Source organism: Corvus kubaryi, unplaced genomic scaffold (assembly GCF_017639235.1).
Source record: "Corvus kubaryi isolate FWS band 111438036 unplaced genomic scaffold, C.kubaryi_AGA036_p1.0 74, whole genome shotgun sequence".
Taxonomy (NCBI): domain Eukaryota; kingdom Metazoa; phylum Chordata; class Aves; order Passeriformes; family Corvidae; genus Corvus; species Corvus kubaryi.
Genome location: NW_024582061.1, coordinates 13,247,485 through 13,268,665, shown reverse-complemented (window position 1 = coordinate 13,268,665; position 21,181 = coordinate 13,247,485). Strand labels below are relative to the sequence as shown.

Below are 21,181 nucleotides of genomic sequence, written 5' to 3'. Positions count from 1 at the left end.
GATGACTCAGTCAGCAACCACAACGGGGAAATATTTCACTGGCAGTTTTGACATCAGATTTGACACGACTGGCAATGGCACAAATCCCTGAGGACACACGGCATTCAGAGCGCAGCACAGAACGGCCTGGATACCATGCTGTTCTCACAGGGCTGCACGCAGTTTTCTCTATCTAAAAAATGCTACAGCCATCCCATGGACAGCAGAAGTCCAGCTGGTAAATTAGATGTAAACTACAGACTCAGTGCAGCAAGGATATGCTGTGTAACAGCCGAGCTACAAATAATGCCCGAACTATTTCATGTAATGTGCCATCTCACACACTGCAGGCAGCTCCAGCAACATTGCTGAAGGGATTTCTAGAAAGTGGGAAGTTTGATATTTAGGATGCAAATCTAGAGGATTTAGGTAAGGATGCACTGGGATTTCTTTTCATGGTTCCAAGTCAAATCAACCCTGGTTTCAACTTTGACTTCAGCAAGGCCATAGCTTTACTATGTGAAGTTTCCAAACAAACAGTGGACAAAAATAGGTAGGGTTACATGGGCCTATGGCATATTGGCACATCAAGCATGTGTAATCCCTTCTGCATATACAGGTTCACTCAGGTTTCACTGCAGGACTTCTGTATTCCCAGTGCTTTACCTGTTTTTCATTAGCATTCCTCACCATTCTCTCCACTCTCTTCTGGTCTTTGCTGGAGACTGCCCTACCCATGGAGTTTGTACCACATAATAATTTAAATCAGGGACACTTTTCTCTAGTTATCTTCTTACTGAAACTGTTCTGTAGGTATCATCTGTACTACACACATGGCTGTAGCAGTTAGGAAAATACTCTGAAAGAGTTCACATTATTTTATAGCAGTGGAACACTCCTCTCATTAGAGGGACTGCATCCCTTTAATTAGCCAGCTATACTAATAACTATCTGAAGCATGAAACAAAATTGAGATGATAACTCAAACTCTTTCCATTAATCATGAATGACCACAGTCTACAATTAGCACGTGTATGCACGTGCAGGGAACATGTATCTTTTTGTGTGTGTGTCCATGTGAGCATGCAAGGCAGGCAGAAAGATGAAAAGCAAGCAATAACATCCCACAGGAATTTCCTAAGGGATTGCTCCACATACAGGGAATAATAGTTAAGGAAAAGTGAAAAGAAGGCTAAAAGCAGACACATATCCATCAGCTCAAAGACTGGAGAAGAAAAGCTAACAGCTGCCAGGTGGTAAAAGGAGCTAAAGCTCCTCCAAGGTGGAGCAGCAGAGGGAGAAGGGACTTTGCTGCCTGTGAGCAGAATTAATGGGTGGTTCTGGGTGGGCTGAGCTGCTGAGCCACAGCTTCTCAACGAGTTGTTAATGGGGAACATGGTAAGTCAGGAAGTAATGAGGACTTTGTCAATACAGCTGTGGATAAAAGTGGGTAAGGAACCACTTAAGGAAAAAAAACATCACACAAATCTGCAACTACAGATTCTGCACTTTCCGGTGCTTAAGAAATTACTTGCAATAATTTTGGAAGCATTATAGGGGCTGACAAGCCAAACATAACCACAGGACAGATCTTTTTATTAAGCTAGAAGGAGCAAGCAAGAAAGAAATCTTGAATCTTGACAACAGTACCATCATCTACAGTTCTTTCTCTTTTTTTTTTTTAATTTCCAGGAAAGCAAAAGAATCACAAACTGAAATAATCCACAGCCTCCTGCAGGTGGAAGCACTAGAGGAGCACTGCTTTTGTAGACAACACCCAGCACAAGATAAATGGCTCCAGCACATCCCAGCTGGGTACAAAAGGGAAAGGGGACCCCACGAGGAGCTCCACCCTCTCCCTGTACCTCCATGCCTGCCAAAATAGCCATCTACATGGTATCCGGGGTCAGCAGAACTGGCTTGTGTTGGTGCCAAAAACTCAGAGAGCCTCTGCCAAAGTGGCCAGATTGAAGGAGCATGAGTTTGGGGTGGGAGGGGATCACACATCCATCTCATGGTTAGGTTTGTTGGCATTTAGGAAGTAGGGAACATTTTTCAGGTTTTCTAAGCAATTCTGGCCACTCTCCATTCCTCCCACTCCCATGAAAGCAGCCCCCCCTGCAACAAGAGTTTCACTATATAATCATTTTTTCCCTTTTATTTTCTGTAAAGATAAACACTATTAAAAACACTGCATTCTCATTTCTTTACCTCCATGAAGAGCAAACAGAGAGAAACGCTCCCTAGAAAGGAAGTGCCGGATTGATTCAAAGGTAAAAATCCCTTTTCATTTGTCCCCCAAGACTCTGAGGGAGGTACTGCTTTCTGAGCTGGAAAGTGCTAAGCCAGACAGCAATGCCACCGTACTGGATTCCCCTCCCATATCCAGCCTCTGCAGGAGGACATGTACAGCCTTTGCAGCTCAGCCTGGTTCAGACCAAAATCCAAGTGGGCTGGAGATGAGTGGGAAGAATGGGATGGTCTCATCGTGCCACCAAGCCCTGCAAGTGCTGGGAGAATTCTTTGCATCCCACAACCCTCTCTACCCTGGGCTTGCACTGTCAGGGAGGAGGGGGCCAAGACAGTAGCCAGGTTGGCTTCACAAAGAGCCAAGGACAAGTCCTACTTCGTGAAAATACTGCCTACAGCCAGATCCACAGCATCCTGGCTTCTCTGCACCAGCAGGGACACAGAGAGACCAAGGATGGGGAAAGATGCCTGGACCCTCTTGCTTCCTTCGGGGCTTCTTACAAAATAGAAGCAATTGCCGCAGCTGGAGAGCAAATACAGCACAAAGATACACCACAAATCTTGCAAATATTTTCCATATAAATGTGTCATGTTTAACAAACCCCTCTCCCTGCAACGCTCAAACCCCCACCATGGAAACTGAAAGCACCAGAGATAAGTCATGGACCACAAAGCATGACTGCATGTAAAAAACCAAAATATGGGAAATGGGTAGTAAGGCTCCTCAGGGCACTACAGAGAAGTCAGCCTCACTGTTCTCCTTTCTGAGCAGCACAGGATGGTTACATCCAGCTGGTGAAACTCCAGAGCTCAGCTCCATGGAAATATCCGGGCTCATACTCAGCCCTGCACCGCTCCCACTCCAGCACTAAGTACTAATGCATGTTTGATTAGGCAGCAGGAGATGTGTCTGCTCCTTCCAGAAGTGACCACAGGCTCTTGGCAATAACACTGAGTACTTGCTCCGGCCCTCACCGCACGCCGCAGTCGTTCACTGCCCTGCCAAGGGAAGGCGTCCTGCCAGATGGAGTACTCAAAATCAAGCGAGGAACAATCATTTTAAATAATCAGTATTTCAAGTGCTATAACGAAGAGGACGTGTATTAAGGCGACCTCAGAGAAGGGTAAACCTATTAAAGCAAATGCTGAAAGTGATTTTTCAAATAGCCCTGCCCTTTTCACTTCTGCACAGGGAAGTCTGAAGAAATCTTACAAAACCAGAGGCTCAGCTTTATTCACCCCTATATTTCCTCTGGTTCCAGTGGCATTATTTCCACAGATAGGAACTACAGGTGAGAGTATTTTCTAATTTTTTAAAAATTTTTTTGTGCATCCTAACCACTCTTGGACATGAATTAGGCCTTCCGCAATAGGAAGACTGGATGACAAATCATGAAATTAAAAATAATTTAGAAAAAAAAAGAAAATTCTGGATTCTTGTCATTTCCCTTCTGGTTTTTTTCATACTTTGGAAATAACAGAACAAAAAGTGACAAACATGCTCACAGAGCGACCCAAACTTGAAAAGAAACAAAATGCCATCCAAAGGCAAATGGCAAAATTCCCAGTAACATCATTATAACATTCATTATGCCAGAATTTCGTCTTATATGCTCTTCTGCAACTAATACAGAAGTATTTCAATTAAGATATCATATTATATACCATTTACAACTACGCACACAATGAGACCCTCAAATGCTGCTTTTGAGATGCAGACCTCATAGTGAAACAATAGCCAGGCCCCATGTGCAGATCAGAGCTTGGCTCACACATACACTGCAATACATACTCTGGGATGTAAATGTGGAGCCCAGCCTGACAAACCAGCTTGCATTTGCATCACCACAATACCCATCCTAAAAATTCATATCCACCTCTTTCTAAGCACCAGCCGCTCCTCTCATCTCTGCTCTGGGGATGCCTGCTTTAGGGCTGGCAGGGTGTGGCAGGGAAACAGCAGAGTGTGCCCCAGCACACAGCTGCAGACATGTTTTACTAGAGGGTTTGCTGGGCTTTTGACAGGAGATGAATTTCTTTTCTTGGTCAGCAGTCTGTCCCCTGCGCTGGGCACCCTGCCTGCCAGCTTCAGGGGCATCTCCTTCTCACCTTACATCAGACCCTGAGTCAGGACAGGGCCACAGGTGTGCCCCCCCTGCCCATCCCTGGAGCAGGGACAAGAGCAGCACAGTTGGCACTTGCCACATCCCTGGCCAGGGCAGCCCGGAGGTCGCTCCTGTGCCCCGTTACTCAGTGCAGCTGGAGCCCAGCATCTTTAATGACTTCTCCTTTCTACACACTACTCTGTTCATTTTCCACTTCCCCAATCACAGCTGTTGAGCCCTATTAACACATAGGGGAAAAAAAAACACATTTAAACCCAAACCTGCTAGGCCAGAAATAGAAGTTCTCATTTTCTTTTCCAAAACATGAAATAGCTGAGCAACAACGAAAGGAAAAGGAAATCTCTCCCAAGTGCACATCTGGAACCAATTTGCTGTCTGTAGCCACTGGGTGTCACTTTTGATATATATTGGTTCAGCCACGCAGCAGTTCGGGGAGAGAAGCGGATTTCAAGGATGTGATCCTAAAGCGAACCAGACTGCTCCGCAGCCTCTCGCACGCAGGCTGTAATTAGCAATTAGCCAGCCGGGCTGATTTATTAACAAAACATCCTCACCACGACACTAAGCACCGTGCAGAGGCTCTTACCTCTCAGTCTGCAGCGTGACTTTCGACGGCTCCACGTTGGGGTTTTCCCACTCCATCTGTGGACAGTGCATGAAGTAGCAGAGGGTGTAGAGAGCCTCTGGCTCCCAGTAGAACGATCCCTGCTTCTGGTGCATTGGTGTCCCATTCCCGTGCTGCTTGGCATTGAGGGGCTGCAGGTGATGCATCGCTCGAGACACAAGGTCACCTGCAAAAAAGCAAGAGCCAGGTGAGTGCCAGGCTTTTCAGCCACCTCCCCTGAGTTTGCAAACTGAAAGGCACGTTGGTTGGTCTTCCCTTCCATTTGACTTCACACATGCAAACAGTAGAGGGTAGGAGAGGATCCTGGGTGCTACTTATCACCAGGCTGAACTTTTCCTGGTGGTTTACCTGGTGTGGTGTGACATAGCCAGGCTGCAGACAAGCCCACAAAGGCCTGCAGGAGATGTGTTTCTGCAAAGATGGTGTGGTGGGCAGCACCAGGCTGGCCCATCTCAGCACCACCACGAGAGCTGGCACACTGAGCCAGGATCACAGTTACCTACTTAGCAGCCTTTGGAGGATGCCAAAACCACACGGCCCCAAAAAATGACCATGCAGAGTGGCACCAAAAGCTGCATGCCACTGGTCAGAGAGGGGCAGTGAAATCCAGCTCCTTGGAATGAGGAAGAAGGCAGTCAGATGCACAAAGTACTGCAGGAGGATGCGAATGAGCATGTGGGTGAAGAAAAAAGGGGAAAAATATTCTTAAAAGACAATATAAAAAAATGTGCAACCAAAATTAGTTTTTAAGTCCAAGCTAGGCCTGGAAAACTTCCCGTTAGCAGAAAAACAAAACCTATGAAGTAGGCTTGCCCAGCCCCCCAGGTTTCCAGAGCACAGAAAATGGCCAAAGAGGAAGATGCTCATTGTCCCTCCTGCACCAACACAGTTTGGGGCGCTCCCTCACAAGGCAGATACGAGAATCCAGCCACAACATGCGGACTGGGATCAGCAAAGCCAGCAAGTGAAATTAGCAGGCAAATATATGGGCAAGCAGCAGTGCAGTCTCTTAGCACAACACTGATTGTAACTAATTAACTAAAGCATCTCTCTCTGAGGCAGTGAATTTTATGTTTCTTGACTAGTGACCACTCTATCAAAGGCAGGGAAACAATTGTGGTTATAGACTGCCTTTTTTCACATGTTCAAATCATTCTGAGAGTGCTTTGGGGGGAAATAATGATCTCGAATCAAATAAGTTGGTTTGTTTTAAATGAAAATCTGAGCAAGAGCCCTTTGGGTCATTCTTAAGCTATACAAAAGCAAGTGATGAGAAAAAGAGGACATAATTTTCCAGTATTAAGAAGAAGTCACGCACTTTGTCTTACTTGCTTTTCCCAAGTGACCACTGAGCACTGAAACTTGGAAAGAGAAGTTTAAAATGTACACCAAGGTAGGAGCATAAAACCAGCCGGGGGAGGATAAATAATGAACTCCTGGGCAAACTTCAAGGAGAACCACTCTGACCGTGCGCATGGCTGAACTACAGGTTTTTGCAAAGTCCCACCCCTCTGAACACAGCACATCACCTCTCTCCAGCCTGACTCACACAGAAAATGCTGCTGCTGCAGTGATAATGTGTACCAGGGAGAATAGAAATGTCTCGCTTAAAAATCTCAGCCCAGTCTTCCAAAAACGTAGCCTTAAAACCATGAAGAGAAGAAAACCGCTGGCATAAGGAAACTGCAGAGTCCATGATTTCAGGGTTTTGACACAATTTTTTGCTTCACTCTGCAATATTCTTCTGATTCAAAGCCTTAATTTAAAAATAGCTTCTGTCTTTTCCCTCTGCCAGGAAATTGCCATGATAGGACCAATCTTGCAGCTTTGCATGTTCATAATTTCCAAGAGAAACTATGCATGTGGAAAGTATGCCGGATCAGGTCTGCAGAAGAAACAGATGTGCCTCTGAGATGACTCCCCAGTCCTGCACGAGGCTATCTGCAGGAAAGTTTGGGACCTCCTTCACTCAGCCCACTCTAGTCACAGCAGATGTACACTGCCAAGTCTAGCACAGGCCAATTTAACTGCCAGGAGCCTCGTTGATAGTAAATTCATCTCTTTTTCTCCAGAAGGAAAAAAAAAAAAAAAAAGCATGGAAGTGCTGGCTGCAACATCCAGATTTAACAGTAATAGTAAAGGCAGAGAAAAGGGAGACACACACTAAATTCAGCCTTTTCAGACCCAAGCTATTACAGCACTGAAGCATGTGGGTAAAGTTAAGCACACAGCCAGTCTTATTTCAGTGGATTGAGACAGCAGGCACTAGAGAATGCCTCTGACTTCTGTAATGAATGATGAATAAAAATTAAGATGCAATTTAGGCCCAGATCTGGCAGCAGCATTACTTCATCCCACTCATCCCTGAGCACTGGGGTGATGTGACCTCAGTGACACACCCAGGACCAGAGGAAGCTGCACGGTGAATAAGAAAGGAAAGTAGCAGCAAGAATGACGTGGGCAGGACAGGCAGCCAAGCATCACTGCTGATGCAAGGCCGGAGGAACACAAGCCTTGCTGAAAGGCAAAGCTCCGATCCCTATCAGTATGACCAGGAGTTCATCCTTTTATGCTGTATTTCCTCCACTGCTTCCTAAAAAACCCAAAACAATTCATACCAATTCAGTAAAGCTGAATCAATGTTTTTTATGTTTAAGCCTCATTTAATTACATTATACCAAGAACTGATTTGCTTAGATCTTTCTTTTGCCTTTGCTATGCTATCTCTGGTCACATTTGAAATAATTTTTATACTAACAATTATTGTAATGTTTCTTTATCAATAAGTTGACTTATTTCTTTGGGTCAACTCAAAGCTTAAAAAATCAATACCTGTAAAACACTGAGCTTCACAGAGAACAGTAAGGAAGCGTAAAAAGCCCCACTATATTGGTACCCGACAGGCAGAGTTGTGGAGGCAGGACAGGAATCACTGCTCTGTTTTGTTCCACAGCGTAACCTCGAACAATCCGATACATGCCCTAGTGCCCTTTGCCTCCTTCAGCCGCATCCAGTTACAGCAACAATTCTCCAGGGCAGAGACCGTGCCTTCACGTATCTGTGCTCCAGGATCAGTGCCAAGAAGGCACGGGGAAGCTGACAGGCACATGCACGCACTGCATGGTAGCACTTAGGCCAACTCTGTACAATGTAGCACAGTGCAGCATCTGGTTCTAGGTGTGTGTGCTGTCTTGAACCCCTACCAGATTTTGCTCCTTCTATTGTTCCTTGCTAATACACTTTTGCTTCTCCATTTCCTTCCTAAGAATGTACCAAGAGCTGAGACTGTCTTTGCTTCCAAGGCACCCCAAAGCCCACAGACATGAAACCAGCCCAATGATGGCACTCACTGGCCTGCTCTCCAGCAATCAGCCAACTCCAGTCTCATCTGGGAAACCCAAACTACACATGTTCTCCTTGCCAGCTGTAAAAGCTGTGTTATATCTGAACAACCAGGGCAACCTTGAATTTATGGCCAAGCACAGAGCGATAAGCCCCCTTCACAAGTCTGTGCTATCCCTTCATCAGTGTCAGCTACCTCTGCTCTTCAGGGCTGTGCTCAGCACAGAAAGGCTCTGCAAGGGCAGGTTACCTGCTCACAGCATTGCTGGCTTTTCTGCATCTTGTTTGGCCCTAAAAATGTGTCTCGGCTGTATCAGCTGAACACATCTGAAAAGCTGATAAATTCCTCATTGCATCATTTCCAAAAAGAATACATCTAAAATAAAATTCCCAGCAGCTGTGTTGACCTTCTAACTCCATGAATGAGGTTCCTGAGGGCTGTGGCATCATGACCCAAGGGGTTTGGCAGGGATCCCTGCTTTGCCGTCCTCTGATCAAATTCTCACCCTGTACCACCACCTGCAGAACAGACTGGGGAGCTGATCTGCCTGACAAGAGAGCTTGCCAATTTTATTTTGTTTTAAAATTAAGCTCAATGAAAACTTCCATAATCTATGCAACACAAGCCAAGTGAGCCAACGCACAAACTGCTTTGCAGGCACAGCCAGGGAGATGAAAACACCACATTGTGCAGGGTAAACACAAGGAAAAAGAAAAAGAACAGCAAAGCGGGGGGACATTTCAGGACACTTTTGTTGCCAAAGCTGGAAAGCCAGAACTAGAGGACAGGCTCCCAGAGGGCAGCAAAGGCAGAGGCAAGCTCCAGGCTGGGACGGCCTTGCAGCCCTGATTCCGGATGGGGAAGGGCTCCAGGAATGCAGCTCCACACCAGAGCTTGTCAGCCCAGAGGAGAAAGGCCGTGCTTTGCACACCAGCTACCAAAAACCATGAAACCACCTCTGCACCGCAGTGTGTGCAGAGCTACCACTGCAGCTGCCAGCATTTCATCCTTCCCATGACTAAAGCAGGGCTCACCCACTGCTGCTGCTGTCAGTGCAGCATGGTCGCTGAACGCAAGGTCCACATACGTTTGATTTAAAGACTGAAAATATTATGTAATGCGCCTGCTGTGACACGGGCCTGCTTTAAGGCAATACTGAATATTTAAGGAACAGCTTCACTGACTTCAAGCCAAAAATATGATGTGACAGGGAAAGTAAAGCTGCTCCCATCTGCATGGGGGTGCAATACAACACACAGCATGCAAGTGGGCAGCTTCAGCCTGAGCCCTCTCTGCAGTGACCAGCGAAGCCTTTTTCTTTAAAACTGTGTTTGGCTTCAGTAAAAGCTATTATCACTGCTTTTACCATGTTAGAGCCAATGTTTAAAGAATAACACATCTGTTTCCAATTTTGCAGTGGGGGGGGGGGAACAGAGGAAGGCAAAAAAGAAGGAAGAGAAAGAAAATGACAAATACCCAATGCCCATGTCTGAGAAGCTTCCTGTGGGATTTTTTGATCTGTCATGATGGACCTGATGATGCTATCCTGCCTGCCTAGGAGCAGGCTAACTACTTTCAGACTGATAAACTGCCAGAGCCAAAACCATTCAGCTGCATGTATGCCTGCAGAGCCACAAGCCTGAGGTGAATGACATGGACAGATCCTCACACAGCCACTCCTTATGACACCTACCTCATGTTTTTCTTGTCCCAAAAGCATGTTCCAAAACTACCAGAACAACTCAGCAATGATGTCTTTGCACACTGAAAATGAGCCACACAGTTCTTTGACCTGTGTCTTTCCTTCAAAACCCAGGGGAGAGAGAGGAGCATCTGTTTCCACCGCAGCTGTCTTCCCATCTGGTGCCCTACTGGGGCACTGTGTGAAGAAGCAGGAGACCATGTTTCTAGCATGACAGCATTGTGCAGGCAGCACCCATCAGTTTGATAATGCTGGTCTGGTCATCCTTTCAGCTGTCCTTAACTCCTATGTGTGTAGTCTGCACTTGGGAATCATGCCCTGCACTGGGGCATGTTGATAGCAGCAGGGTTACTGCTTTGCTGTGCTACCTGGGTGAATACTTCCTCCTGCAAAGAGCAGGCCAGAGCCATATACAGGAGTTGTGTCTGTCTGTCAGAGCCCTTAACAACCTCCTGTGTCCTGTCCAGACCATGAAAAGAAGGAGTGTGCATCAGGGAGCTGCATTCTAGATGCCAACTTCATGTCATGGTCAGTAGATTCCCCCCTTACAAGCATGTGAGCCAGGTGCAAAACTCATTTTCTTGACCTAGATTCATTTCACACTTCTGTATAAAAGTCTTGGATCTGTGGTTTTGCTCACAACCAGCTCTGGGGAGACTGTATTGAAAACATGAAATTATAACCCTGACAATAAACCACGGTCTATTTAATCTGACTGCTAGCTGGTAGCCACAGCCATTCTGCATCCTTCCTAAAGCGTAGCTAAGTCTCTTTTCCTTTCTACTTCCTGTTGCCTCTGGTTTCTGCACCAAAGTGACACATTGGTGCAAATTTACAGCAGTACACACCTGCCAGCACATCACTGTGGGTGAATACGAGCAGTTGAGCTGTGTCTCCAGTACCAGGTCAGCCTCAGCCACCCGAGCCTTCCCTACACTCTCGATTCCAGCTGCACTGTTCCACCACGTTCCTCTGCCTCTGGTGGTACATCAACCTCCATCTTTCAAAAGTCAGCTGAGCCAAAATTGCTCAAGCAAAACCTGTCCTCAAATGATTTATTGTGAGGTTTTCTACTGTTAACTCAACACTACTCATCTATACCAGGAAAGGAGTGTGCACAGAGATAGGGTGGCTGCACACTAGCAAGTGTGCAGAATGTATTTCACTATGTGCGTGCAGTGAGCACAAAGTATCTTCAAACATAAAAGTTAAGTTGTTCTTGGCACACAGTATATTCTAGATTTTATTCCAGCTGCCTCAGGCTGTGGGTACGCTTGGGGTGCCATAAGCCACAGTCAGTGGGGCATCCAATGTGCAACAAATTCATCGGTGAGCTCACCCTGCAGAAACCTCCCTAGCTCTGCCATTTCTGCTGTCCCATGCTGTGCCCCTGTCTACCACAGGCAACCTCTTCTTCTCCTAAAAGCCATTTGTCTCTTCTACACAAGAGCAAAAGAAGGAACTCTGGTCCCAGATTCAGAATTGAGAAGACAGGACCAGGATGCAAGCAGCCCATTTCCTGGCAGTGGCTTCCCTCTGGCCTCCCACAGATCATTCAATCTTTTTATCTTCACTTACCCCACCATCACAAGAAGCTTCTATTTATATTACAGAGTAAGTGTTTGCATGCAATTTAGTGTTTGCAAAGCCTTTGAAGACTGATAAATTAGGGATTGAATATATCCCATAAAAAAGCCACAATAATAATTAAACCCTCTCAAGTTCACATACCTATTATAACAACACTTACACGTTTAGAATCTCCAATCCACCGTGGCAAGCGTGATGTTTGTGTCTGATTCCCCTTAAGCCACTTCAAACAAAACAAGCTTTGACTCAGATGAGCTAATCATGTGCCAACCAAATGCAGAGCCTTCCCTCTGCAGAACACTACTGCCTTACGGACCACTATTCCTGGATTTTCTTTGGCTTGACATAGACCCATGTCCTCAAATGGAACTTAAAAGTGCCCATGGCTGAGCAGGCCAGGTAGGAGTGCTCACTCTGACTTGACCAATTGCCCGTGCTCTGCACAGCAGGGACAAGCAGGACTGCAAGGAAAAGCAAATGCCATTTGAATCCCAAGTGTGTTGTGATGCAGGGGTTCAGAGAGAACAGGAGTCTGTACCTCAAATGTGGTGTACATGGGGAGTTCTGAGTTCTGAGGGAGTTCACAATGGTGTATTGTGGAAGGCTGGTGGAAGGTTGGAGCTCCAGCACTCCCCACCCACCACAGCGATGCCTTTTACCTCTAAGCATCAAACCTGAGTGGGCTTAAACACAGGAGGTAGAAGCCCGGGAGGAACAAAACCACCCTAGGCTTGTCCCCAAGAAAGGCAAAGGTGGCTGAGTCTCACCCATGGAGACAGCCAGGGAGCCCCCAAAGGAGCACTGAGGACCCAGACAAGCAACAAGACAAGCTGCCCCTGTTACCCAAGACAGAAATCCACCCCCTTGGTCTACAGGGCAGTCAAAGGGAAGATAAAGCCTGAGTAGGGTGTAACCTGGTATTTTCAAATTGTCCTCTCCACTCAACTGGTAAATAAATGTATTGTTTTATGGCTTATGATAGTGGGTATCTCAGGGGGAACAGAAGAAAAGCAGGTTTAATAGTCCCAAAATATTTGGGACTATTAAGTAACCCACAACCCTTCTTGGGCACAGATGCAGACAGTGAATGGAGGCTGTGGTCCATCACTCAGAGAGGGCAGCAAGGAGAACAGGGTAGCAGATAGGGAAGCCTGCAACTCAGGCAGCCTTTAACAGAGGCAAGAAAATACCTAGCATTTAAGCACTGCATTCATCTCTCTTCTGTTCTCTGCTGGACGGGTTTCTCTGTTGAGGAGCATCTCAACAGCTTCTAACTTTGACACACAAATTGGATGATGTGTGGATATCAGCAAGAAGGAACTGCAAACTAGACACCCAGAAAGCGGGTGAGCGAGGACCTAGAGATCTTGTGCAATAACCCAGCGGAGGGCCCTTGAAAACTGGGAAAAGCATCACCGTATCTGGAGAGGTGACACACAGGCTGTCAGTCTATGGCCAAACCCCATGCTGAAGGGAGTACTGATGCATGCAGCAGCTACCTAAAAACAGAGGCTAGACAAAATAAGAAAACAAAAGTAGGTATTCATTTGAAGGGCCTTCAAAGGCATACCCTGGGCAGTCAAAAGGCTACACCCAAGATGGACTCCAGGTAACGGGCTCTTCACACTTTTGTAAGTTTGGTCCATTTGCATATCAGGCTCGATTCTCCAATTATAACTTCAGTTAATGGTGTAATTACCCCAAGTTTGCCCCTCCTCTTCAGAGGCTTTTAGTTTACACATTCTGGGACCTGGGACAGTCAAAGTGTCCTTGGAAAGCAAATCTAGAGAGGCTTTGTTCTGTCTAACCAGCGTGAGAGAACAGCAGCTAACAGGCCGCACAAAACTTCAGAGTTACACACTAGGCAGCACAGGATTTGAAAAATATAAAAGTTAAAACCTAAGGCATCAGCACCACCATCTGAATTGCAGGTTTTGGCTAGTACCTCTGCTTAGCTCAGCACTGTGCTCCATGAACCAAACCGTCCACAGGGAATAAGCTCCGTCTTACTCTACGGTGCTGCTTAGTCTGAGAAATACATCTGACAAACAGGGCTTTTGTTCTGGCAGTAAATCAGCACTTTTGAAAACACTCCTTCAGATGCCACCCCTCCAGCAAGCACCTTCACCCCAGCATTTGCTTCTAAGCCTAGGTTTAACCTCTTATTTAGAGCACATGAATCAATTTGTATGGCTCCTGCAGCCCTCCTTCCTGTTGGCTGCAGAGGATTGAGACTAGATGAAAAGGCAAGGGGGGGGATGCCAACTTTCATCATCTCTTCAGCTGGGGCTATGAGGAGAAATGAAAAACAGTATCAGTATGTGCAATCACATTCCTACTTACACTTGAGCAGTAACCCCTCTTTCATCCCTAAAAGGGTGCTAAGATCCACTGGGAGGCTGTTATTTTGGAAATACATACATTCAGCACTGTGGATGCAAAGAGACGATGATGTGTAATAAAAAGGGGATGAAGGGTGGCATTTTTCCAGTGGCAAAAAGGAAAACCTTGCTGAGACCTGGGCAGTGACAGTGAGGAAATACCAGCTGGAACATCACATCTGGGGACTGCTCTAAGTTAAACACCATTCAAAAGCAAAAAACCTCTGATATCAGCAGTGTTAAGTCACACCTTCAGATTATCACACCTTAAAATAAAAATGATTATTCATTGTGGTTAACATTCAGAGTGATACCACCACCAGCCACTGTGGTTTGCACAAGTCCGGGTGGCAAACTTCTCACCCAGGAAAGCCATAGGAGACTGGCCATATCTGCACCCAAAACAAGCCCTCAACAGTTTTTTGATCTAGCCTGAAGATGTACACTAAGACATGCTTTGGATGACATCCTAAGCCATGGTTTATCTCCCTGTGCTGCTTGAGACACACAGCCTTCTACAGCCCTATGAACACACCTCAGCACAGGGTGGTTGTCCCAGGTCAGACACTAACACCTTACAGTCTTCACCCCAAGGCAGTGAGGGACAAGTATTTCTTGGTGCCAGGACTGGTGGTGCCTAAGTCTCTGCTCTGCCTTCTCATCACCTACGTGCACACGCAAGCAAAAGAGGGTCCTCCTTAACCCAGAAAAACAGCAACGACCTTCAGTTATGAGCCTCATTCCTTCTGCATTTGGTCTGCAAGCCAGCAGCAGTATTTTTAGATAGATGATGAATAGGTGTCTTGGAGCATTATGCAGTCAAATATAACATAAATGTTTGTGGATTGCAAACATGCATATAAAGAAGTTAGGAAAAATATTCAAAGGTCAAAACGCACTATCTTGGGATCTCTCCACAGCCAAAGCTCTCCCTAATGTTCCTGTCTTTTTCTATTCAGTCTACTTATTTTTTCCCATCTGAAAGGGGGAGAAATGAAAGAGAAGAACTAGAAATCTAGGAAAACCCCAAAAACTTTCTGACAAAACCCCAAACAGATCTATTCCCCTTCTCCTCTAGGTCTGGTCTAGAAATACAGGAAACTTCAAGGAAAAAAAAATGAGGGAAAAAAAAATCAAAAAACCCAAAGTTCTGTGAAATATTTTCTCTAAGACTCAACAGTGAAATACTGTCAGGCTACTGTTTAAAATCCTATTATTTTTGCTGTGCTTCAGTTCTTCCCAATGTTCTCTATATAATAAGCATTTCAAATGAAATTACATTATTTTAAAACACACTGTAGTAGGGAATTACAACTCCTGAATACTAAACATAGGCCAGATTTATTGTTGTTCCTTAACTTTCTGCCATCTTCATTATATTTTAATGAATAAGGTTTCACATTAATTTTTTTAAACCTTTGCCTTGGAATCACGCATTACTGCTGTAATTGTGGTGCAGAATTAGGTGTCTATTTACATTCTCCTCCTAAGTCCTGGAGACGAAACCTCCCTTTGATTTTTTTTTTCCCTAAGTCAGCAACATCATCTCTTCTTCCTACTTTCTGGAGGGCACCCCTGAGCCAGTGGCACTGCCTCACCTGGCCACTGCCAGCAAGGTGGTGTCCCAGCAAGGCCCAGTGCCTGCTAAGCCTGGAGATGAGAGCAGAAGCACCAGGCAAGCACCATTTGGCAGGACCAGAGCAGCATCCATGAGTCCAGCTGCACCTGTCTGACCAGGAGGACTCCTCAATGGCAGCATCACCAGATGCCCCCCCCCCGGTCTTGTCTGCCATGCCACCTTTCCCCAATTTTCTCCTGCCTTCTGTCACGCCCAGGGAGATGGCAGCTCACCCCAATGGTCTTTTCTAACGCACTGACAGGACACATGAAAAAACAAAGGGTGCAGACACACAATGGCCATCATGGGTGGGGCAAGGTGAAGGTACCACACGATACAAGGTTTTTCACCTTGTGAATCTCTTCTTCACCTAGGACAGACTGTAAAGAAATTAAGAAGACCTGAGCTGAAATACAGGTGCTGTACAGGCCTCATTTGCAAGGTGTTGTCTTCCAGGGAACAGATTTGATTCCCTGGTGTCAAAGCCTCCAGCAGCTCAGCAGCTGGTCACACTGCTCCGTGCAAGGACGCTGCGGAGAACTGAGAGCAGGGGAAGCCTTTCCTCTGCACGAAGACACTTGTTAATTCTAGTTATTCCACGTACTTACAATACTTTAATTATTCATGTCAATAAACTATAGGAAATCTCATTCAAATAGAACTGCTTTTTTAAATATTTTTTTTTCCTGAGATAAAATAAATGGCTTTATTGCAAGATCAGTCTGTGCCCTTGTTTTTTGTGCTCTTTTGAAGAGAACAGAAATGAAATCTTGGCTCCTGGGATATTGCAAGCTGATGGGACAATGCAGACACATGCCTGGGGACTGCCTGTTCTGCTGGTCCACAGGCCAAGCTTCTGCCCTTGTCATCCACTTCTGGTTGCCACCTCCTCCTCCTCATGATCCTCTCCACAAGTGCTATCCTCTTAATTCCCTCCTCTCCAGAGTGTCTCCCTCATTACCTTTATTCACCCCTCAAAAGCAGGCACTGTTCCCTATCTAATCTTTCCCTCATACATCACTTTCTCCATGGCAATGCTTGTCATATCCTCTTTCTTCTCCACAACGTCCATCCCCCTCACACCACCAGGGCAACAATAAATCCTCCTTTGCCTTCTGCTTTCATGCCTTGATGATCCCCAGGTGTTCCCCCCACCTTCTCCCCCCTGCTCTGCATTTCTGCCCCACGCTGCCGTTCCCCACCCACCCTCCATGGCAGAGGTTTTGCTGTAACCTATGGCTCACAGCCACTGCTGATGCCAGAGAGACACACAAGCACTGAAAAAAGAGCAAGCCTACTTGTATCCCCTCACTGCTCCATTTTCCTCCCATTTCATGATTTCTCCTCCAAACTCAGAGGTTTTTGCCCAGCAACATGCTGCAACTCCCCCCACGTTTCACAGCTCGGTTTTGAGCTCTGCACCGGCACTGCTCCACAGCACAGATTTCTACCCAACTGAACATACCAAGCCTTGCAAGCTTTTCCAGTTACTGCTCCTCACACTGCTGCTTCCCTGACATGCATCTACTTGCAGCGGCCAGGGAGGATCCCTCAAATTGGCCACAGGGCTTTTTGGAGGGCTACCAGCCTGCTGGATGTGCCAGCCTCTCCGACAGCTGCATCCAACTCCCACTGATGTGCTCTGTTCTTCCAACTGGCCACCCTGAAGAGTGTTTTGCCTGTGTTTGCAGTCAACAGATGTACAGAAGGCAAACCCCACCAACCAAGCATTTGAATCTAAGGTAGGATGCTTAGAGGTGATAGAGTTCAAACTGTTAAATGGGATGGGGTGCTCTAAGGACTCTGCCAGTTTGGGTTGAGTACAAAAGTCCAAGAAAAATCCAGAATAAAAAACCCACCCACCCTGAAATACTCAGAAATTATTTATTTATTAAATCCCAACCATATGAACTGTAAGAAAGAGAGCTGTATCATGCATAATTTAGTTGGCACACAGACAGTACTGTTGTGTGTTTCACGCACGTGAAATAAATGAGCATAAATTACTTAATTTGAATAACACCGAACACCTGATTCCAGAGATGAAGCAACACTTCATACTAAGGCTCTTGGCTTGTTGACACTGCACCAGAGCAAATTAAAATTAGCAAGCTGAAAACAGAAATTCATCTTGTGTCTTGTAGACAAACATCCATGGTGCATTCACATGGCTCATGAACTGGAGGAAACTGAACCATGATGATACGGTAGAGCTACAGAGGAGACTCCCATTGCTACAGAAAGTGCCAAAAAATGAACAAGAGATCCCTATACATGTTCTTTACGATGCTGGCAACAGCAGTAGGTTGGGTAGCCTATATCTTTATGGATTCAAGCCTATATCTTCATGAATTTGGGTATTTTTAATTTCTCCCCAAAATTTCATAACTGACCTCAGGAAAAGAATACTCAACAGTATTTCTCACAAACCTCAGAAAAAACCCCACTTTTTTTGTCTGAATGATTCTGTTTTCCCACACATAGCTTCCTGTATCTAACTAGACCACAAACATGTGATTGGAATGCTTCTCTCTTAAGAAAAAAGTAGTTTAAATAAAGTGCTTCTGGTAACTTTATCTCCATGTCACATAAAAATGCATATGGCCCTTGCCTCCTACCATTTATTTGTGCCAAAAGCAAAGTTTTCAGATTTTGACAAATATCACAGATTCCCATATTTCTCAAAAAGTGCTTTGATTAACAGCAAATAATTTATCTTCCAGGAGTCAATTCCTCTGGTGCAGGTTTGAGTTGTAGGGCTGGAGAAGGCAAGGCAGGTAAAGGACCTTCTCTAAGAGAGGTGGAAGGAGCTCTGCCTTAAACGTGTGACAGTATTTCCTTTACTTACTGCAGCCTTCAGCTTTCTGCCTGCCCATCATAAAAGACATGCCACTGAAAGGAGACAGGACACCAATACAACAGACATTTGCAAGTCTGGCCAGGCTTGGGAAGATGAAATAAAGCATCTTTAGCCTTTAAAACTGAGAGCAATGTATGCAAACAAGCCGTAGGTACTGCTACGAATCCACACAACCCTTCTTTCCTCCTATAGCTTCAGCTTCCGAACTAACAAAGGAGCATGAACACAGCTAGATCTGCCCAACATCCCCTTCAACATTACACAGCCCCCTCACCTCTCCTCAGCAGAACCAGGCAATGCACTCAGCTTTGCTTTACTTTGAGGAAAGAAATCCAAACATTCTCAACAGCCTCGTACTTACTGAGTTCAGCAATGCTCCCCACGCGTGTGGCAAGTAGAGACTGCTCGATGGTCCTTAGCTCCGACTGGCTGAACATCTGCACCTCCCCAGGCTTGTTTGACCTTTGCTGGTCCTTGTGAAGGTTCAAGCTGTCCGGCAGGCAGAGAACACCTACAGTGGATAAAAAGAAAGGAGAAGTCCGATGTAACTTCAGCCATTATGGTAACTTTGCTGCCACCACCACATTGTTTTGGGGACATTCCAAGACACAGCCTGCGTGTGCAGAGCTCAAAGACAACCAACATCTGTAACACAATGTCACACACAACTCATGCAGAAGTGGCCCTTGTTAGCCCTTCTGAATATCTTCAAACTGATTACGATGTCACCTCGGGATAAATCTTACAGAAAAACCTAGGAGGATTGCTCAAGGAGGAGTTCAAGAGGGTTCCAAGGAAGCCACCAAGAAACTACTCCAAACCTATACAAAATTATTAGAAAATGGTATCTAAGAGTATCTCAGAATTCCTAAAGACTGGCTTTAAAATTATATATGAGACAGACAACACATTTACAGGATTTTCCTGCAAGGGGATTTCACTGTAAATTGCCAAAATAAGGGACAGCATCAAGATGCTGTAAGTGTCATTGATGGATGATTGAATTTCTTTTGTAAATACAGCTCCCAGCAATTGAACTGCTTGGGCTTCAAAAGCCCATTATGCAGAAGCCCCTAGAGCAGTGAATTTTTATGGTGCAGGGCAAAAGTAAAGCTACTGACATAAAATGATTTACATACACATTCATTCAGGCACAAAAGTCACATTCTGCCATGACATGTAAACCCTCAGGAATAGATGGAGGGCATATATTTATTCACCAAAATCACTGTCATGCTAAAAACCAGAACTTATTTATTACAAGAGCAAACACTGTATTACCATCCTTGGGTAACAGCTTCATTGGTCCAGCTTGGGGAGCAAGCTCTCCTCCCTTCCCAGGCTCTGTGTACAGTCAGTGGTGCCTATGCTTTTCACAGCATCACCTTCCCAATCTCTCTGGGACATACACAGGTGGAGAGCCACTGGAGGCAGTGGAATTGTACCTCTTTATGATGATTAAATTTTATCTTATCTCCAAATATTACCTTTGAAAAGAAGACAGAGCAGGAAATGTATTTCTTCCATTAGTTTTTACTACTCCTTCCTTTACCTACAGAGAGTGGGTTCTGCCCTTATAGGCCAAGCAGACTTTGCAAAATGCATTAAGGACGAGGTACATATTTAGTGTTTTTCTTCAAGGGAAGAACTTGTTTAGTTTCCCAGCTCAGTAAATATGACATCTAATTCTACTGACGAGTAATTCTGTCAACAGATTGACAGAACTGTCAAATGCTTTGCAGCACTGCAAGACCAGGAAACACACCTCAAAGGAGATGCTTCTCAGACATCTTGTTAGCTTCACCAAACTGCCTTGGATTCCCCTCCTCACATCCATCTCCTCCCTGCAACCAATTTGGTCTACAAGTTATATTTGTAGCACAGACCTAAAAACATCCATCCTGGGAGGAGACAGCTGACACAGATTCAATGGGCCCAGCCAAAAGTGAAAAGCAGGGGTATACAGTGGGAAAACCAAAAGTCTTGTCCACCATGGCCATGAGACAGCAACCTAAGCTAGGATCATCCTCTGCACACAGCAGCAGCACCAGAACAAAATCCCCAATAGCCTGTTTGGATCCTGGAGACAGAGGAGCAGGAACAGATGTAATTCCCAGCCCTGGCTCTGGTCCCAGGCTTGTAACAACCCCACGAACATGTAGAAGGTCATGACAGAGTAACACAATTCACAAGGAAGTGTCCTGGAGAGAAAGGGCAGGACACCTGACACAGCACCGGGGAGGAAAGAATTCAAAGCCGAGAGGTAAGGAATGGAAAGCAACAACAGCTTATCAAACAAGCTCTTCAAATTCTCCTGCCATCGCTCAGAGGCTGACTCTCATAAACACTTGGTGCTCTGATCAACATTTATATTCTGTGGATGTACAGAGCTCGGGAAGTACAACACCTGCATTTAAAATGCAGGCTTGCCTGCATATTTTATTAAGTACTCTCATTTTTTTTAGATTCTTCTTTATAATTTTAATGGATAGAAATTAAGACAAAATTGGAAGAGTCTTCCCTGCAGAAAACAGATGTAAAAGTGATCTAATATTGTAAGAGATTTCTAAAAACAAGAACCAGGGCACAAACAGCTTTATGGCAACTTTAAAAAATGAATTCGATTTTTTTTCTGTGAAAAAATACCTTAAGTCTGGAGAAAAAATATACTGTTTTAAGATAACTTTACAAATAAAATTCAAATTAA

The 21,181-nt window shown here is 45.3% G+C and overlaps 1 protein-coding gene across 3 annotated transcripts in view; it reads right to left on the bottom strand.

The window, feature by feature from the left end:
- Window positions 1-21,181, bottom strand: part of BTBD11 (BTB domain containing 11) — a 178,290-nt gene that overhangs the window by 62,964 nt on the left and 94,145 nt on the right. For all 3 annotated transcript variants that reach the window (XM_042050407.1, XM_042050408.1, XM_042050409.1), the window contains exons 2-3: window positions 18,836-18,985; window positions 4,942-5,146 (exon numbers count right to left, since the gene is read on the bottom strand). In XM_042050407.1, coding sequence (XP_041906341.1) covers window positions 4,942-5,146; window positions 18,836-18,985 — 355 coding nt within the window. The remainder of the gene's footprint in view (window positions 1-4,941; window positions 5,147-18,835; window positions 18,986-21,181) is intronic.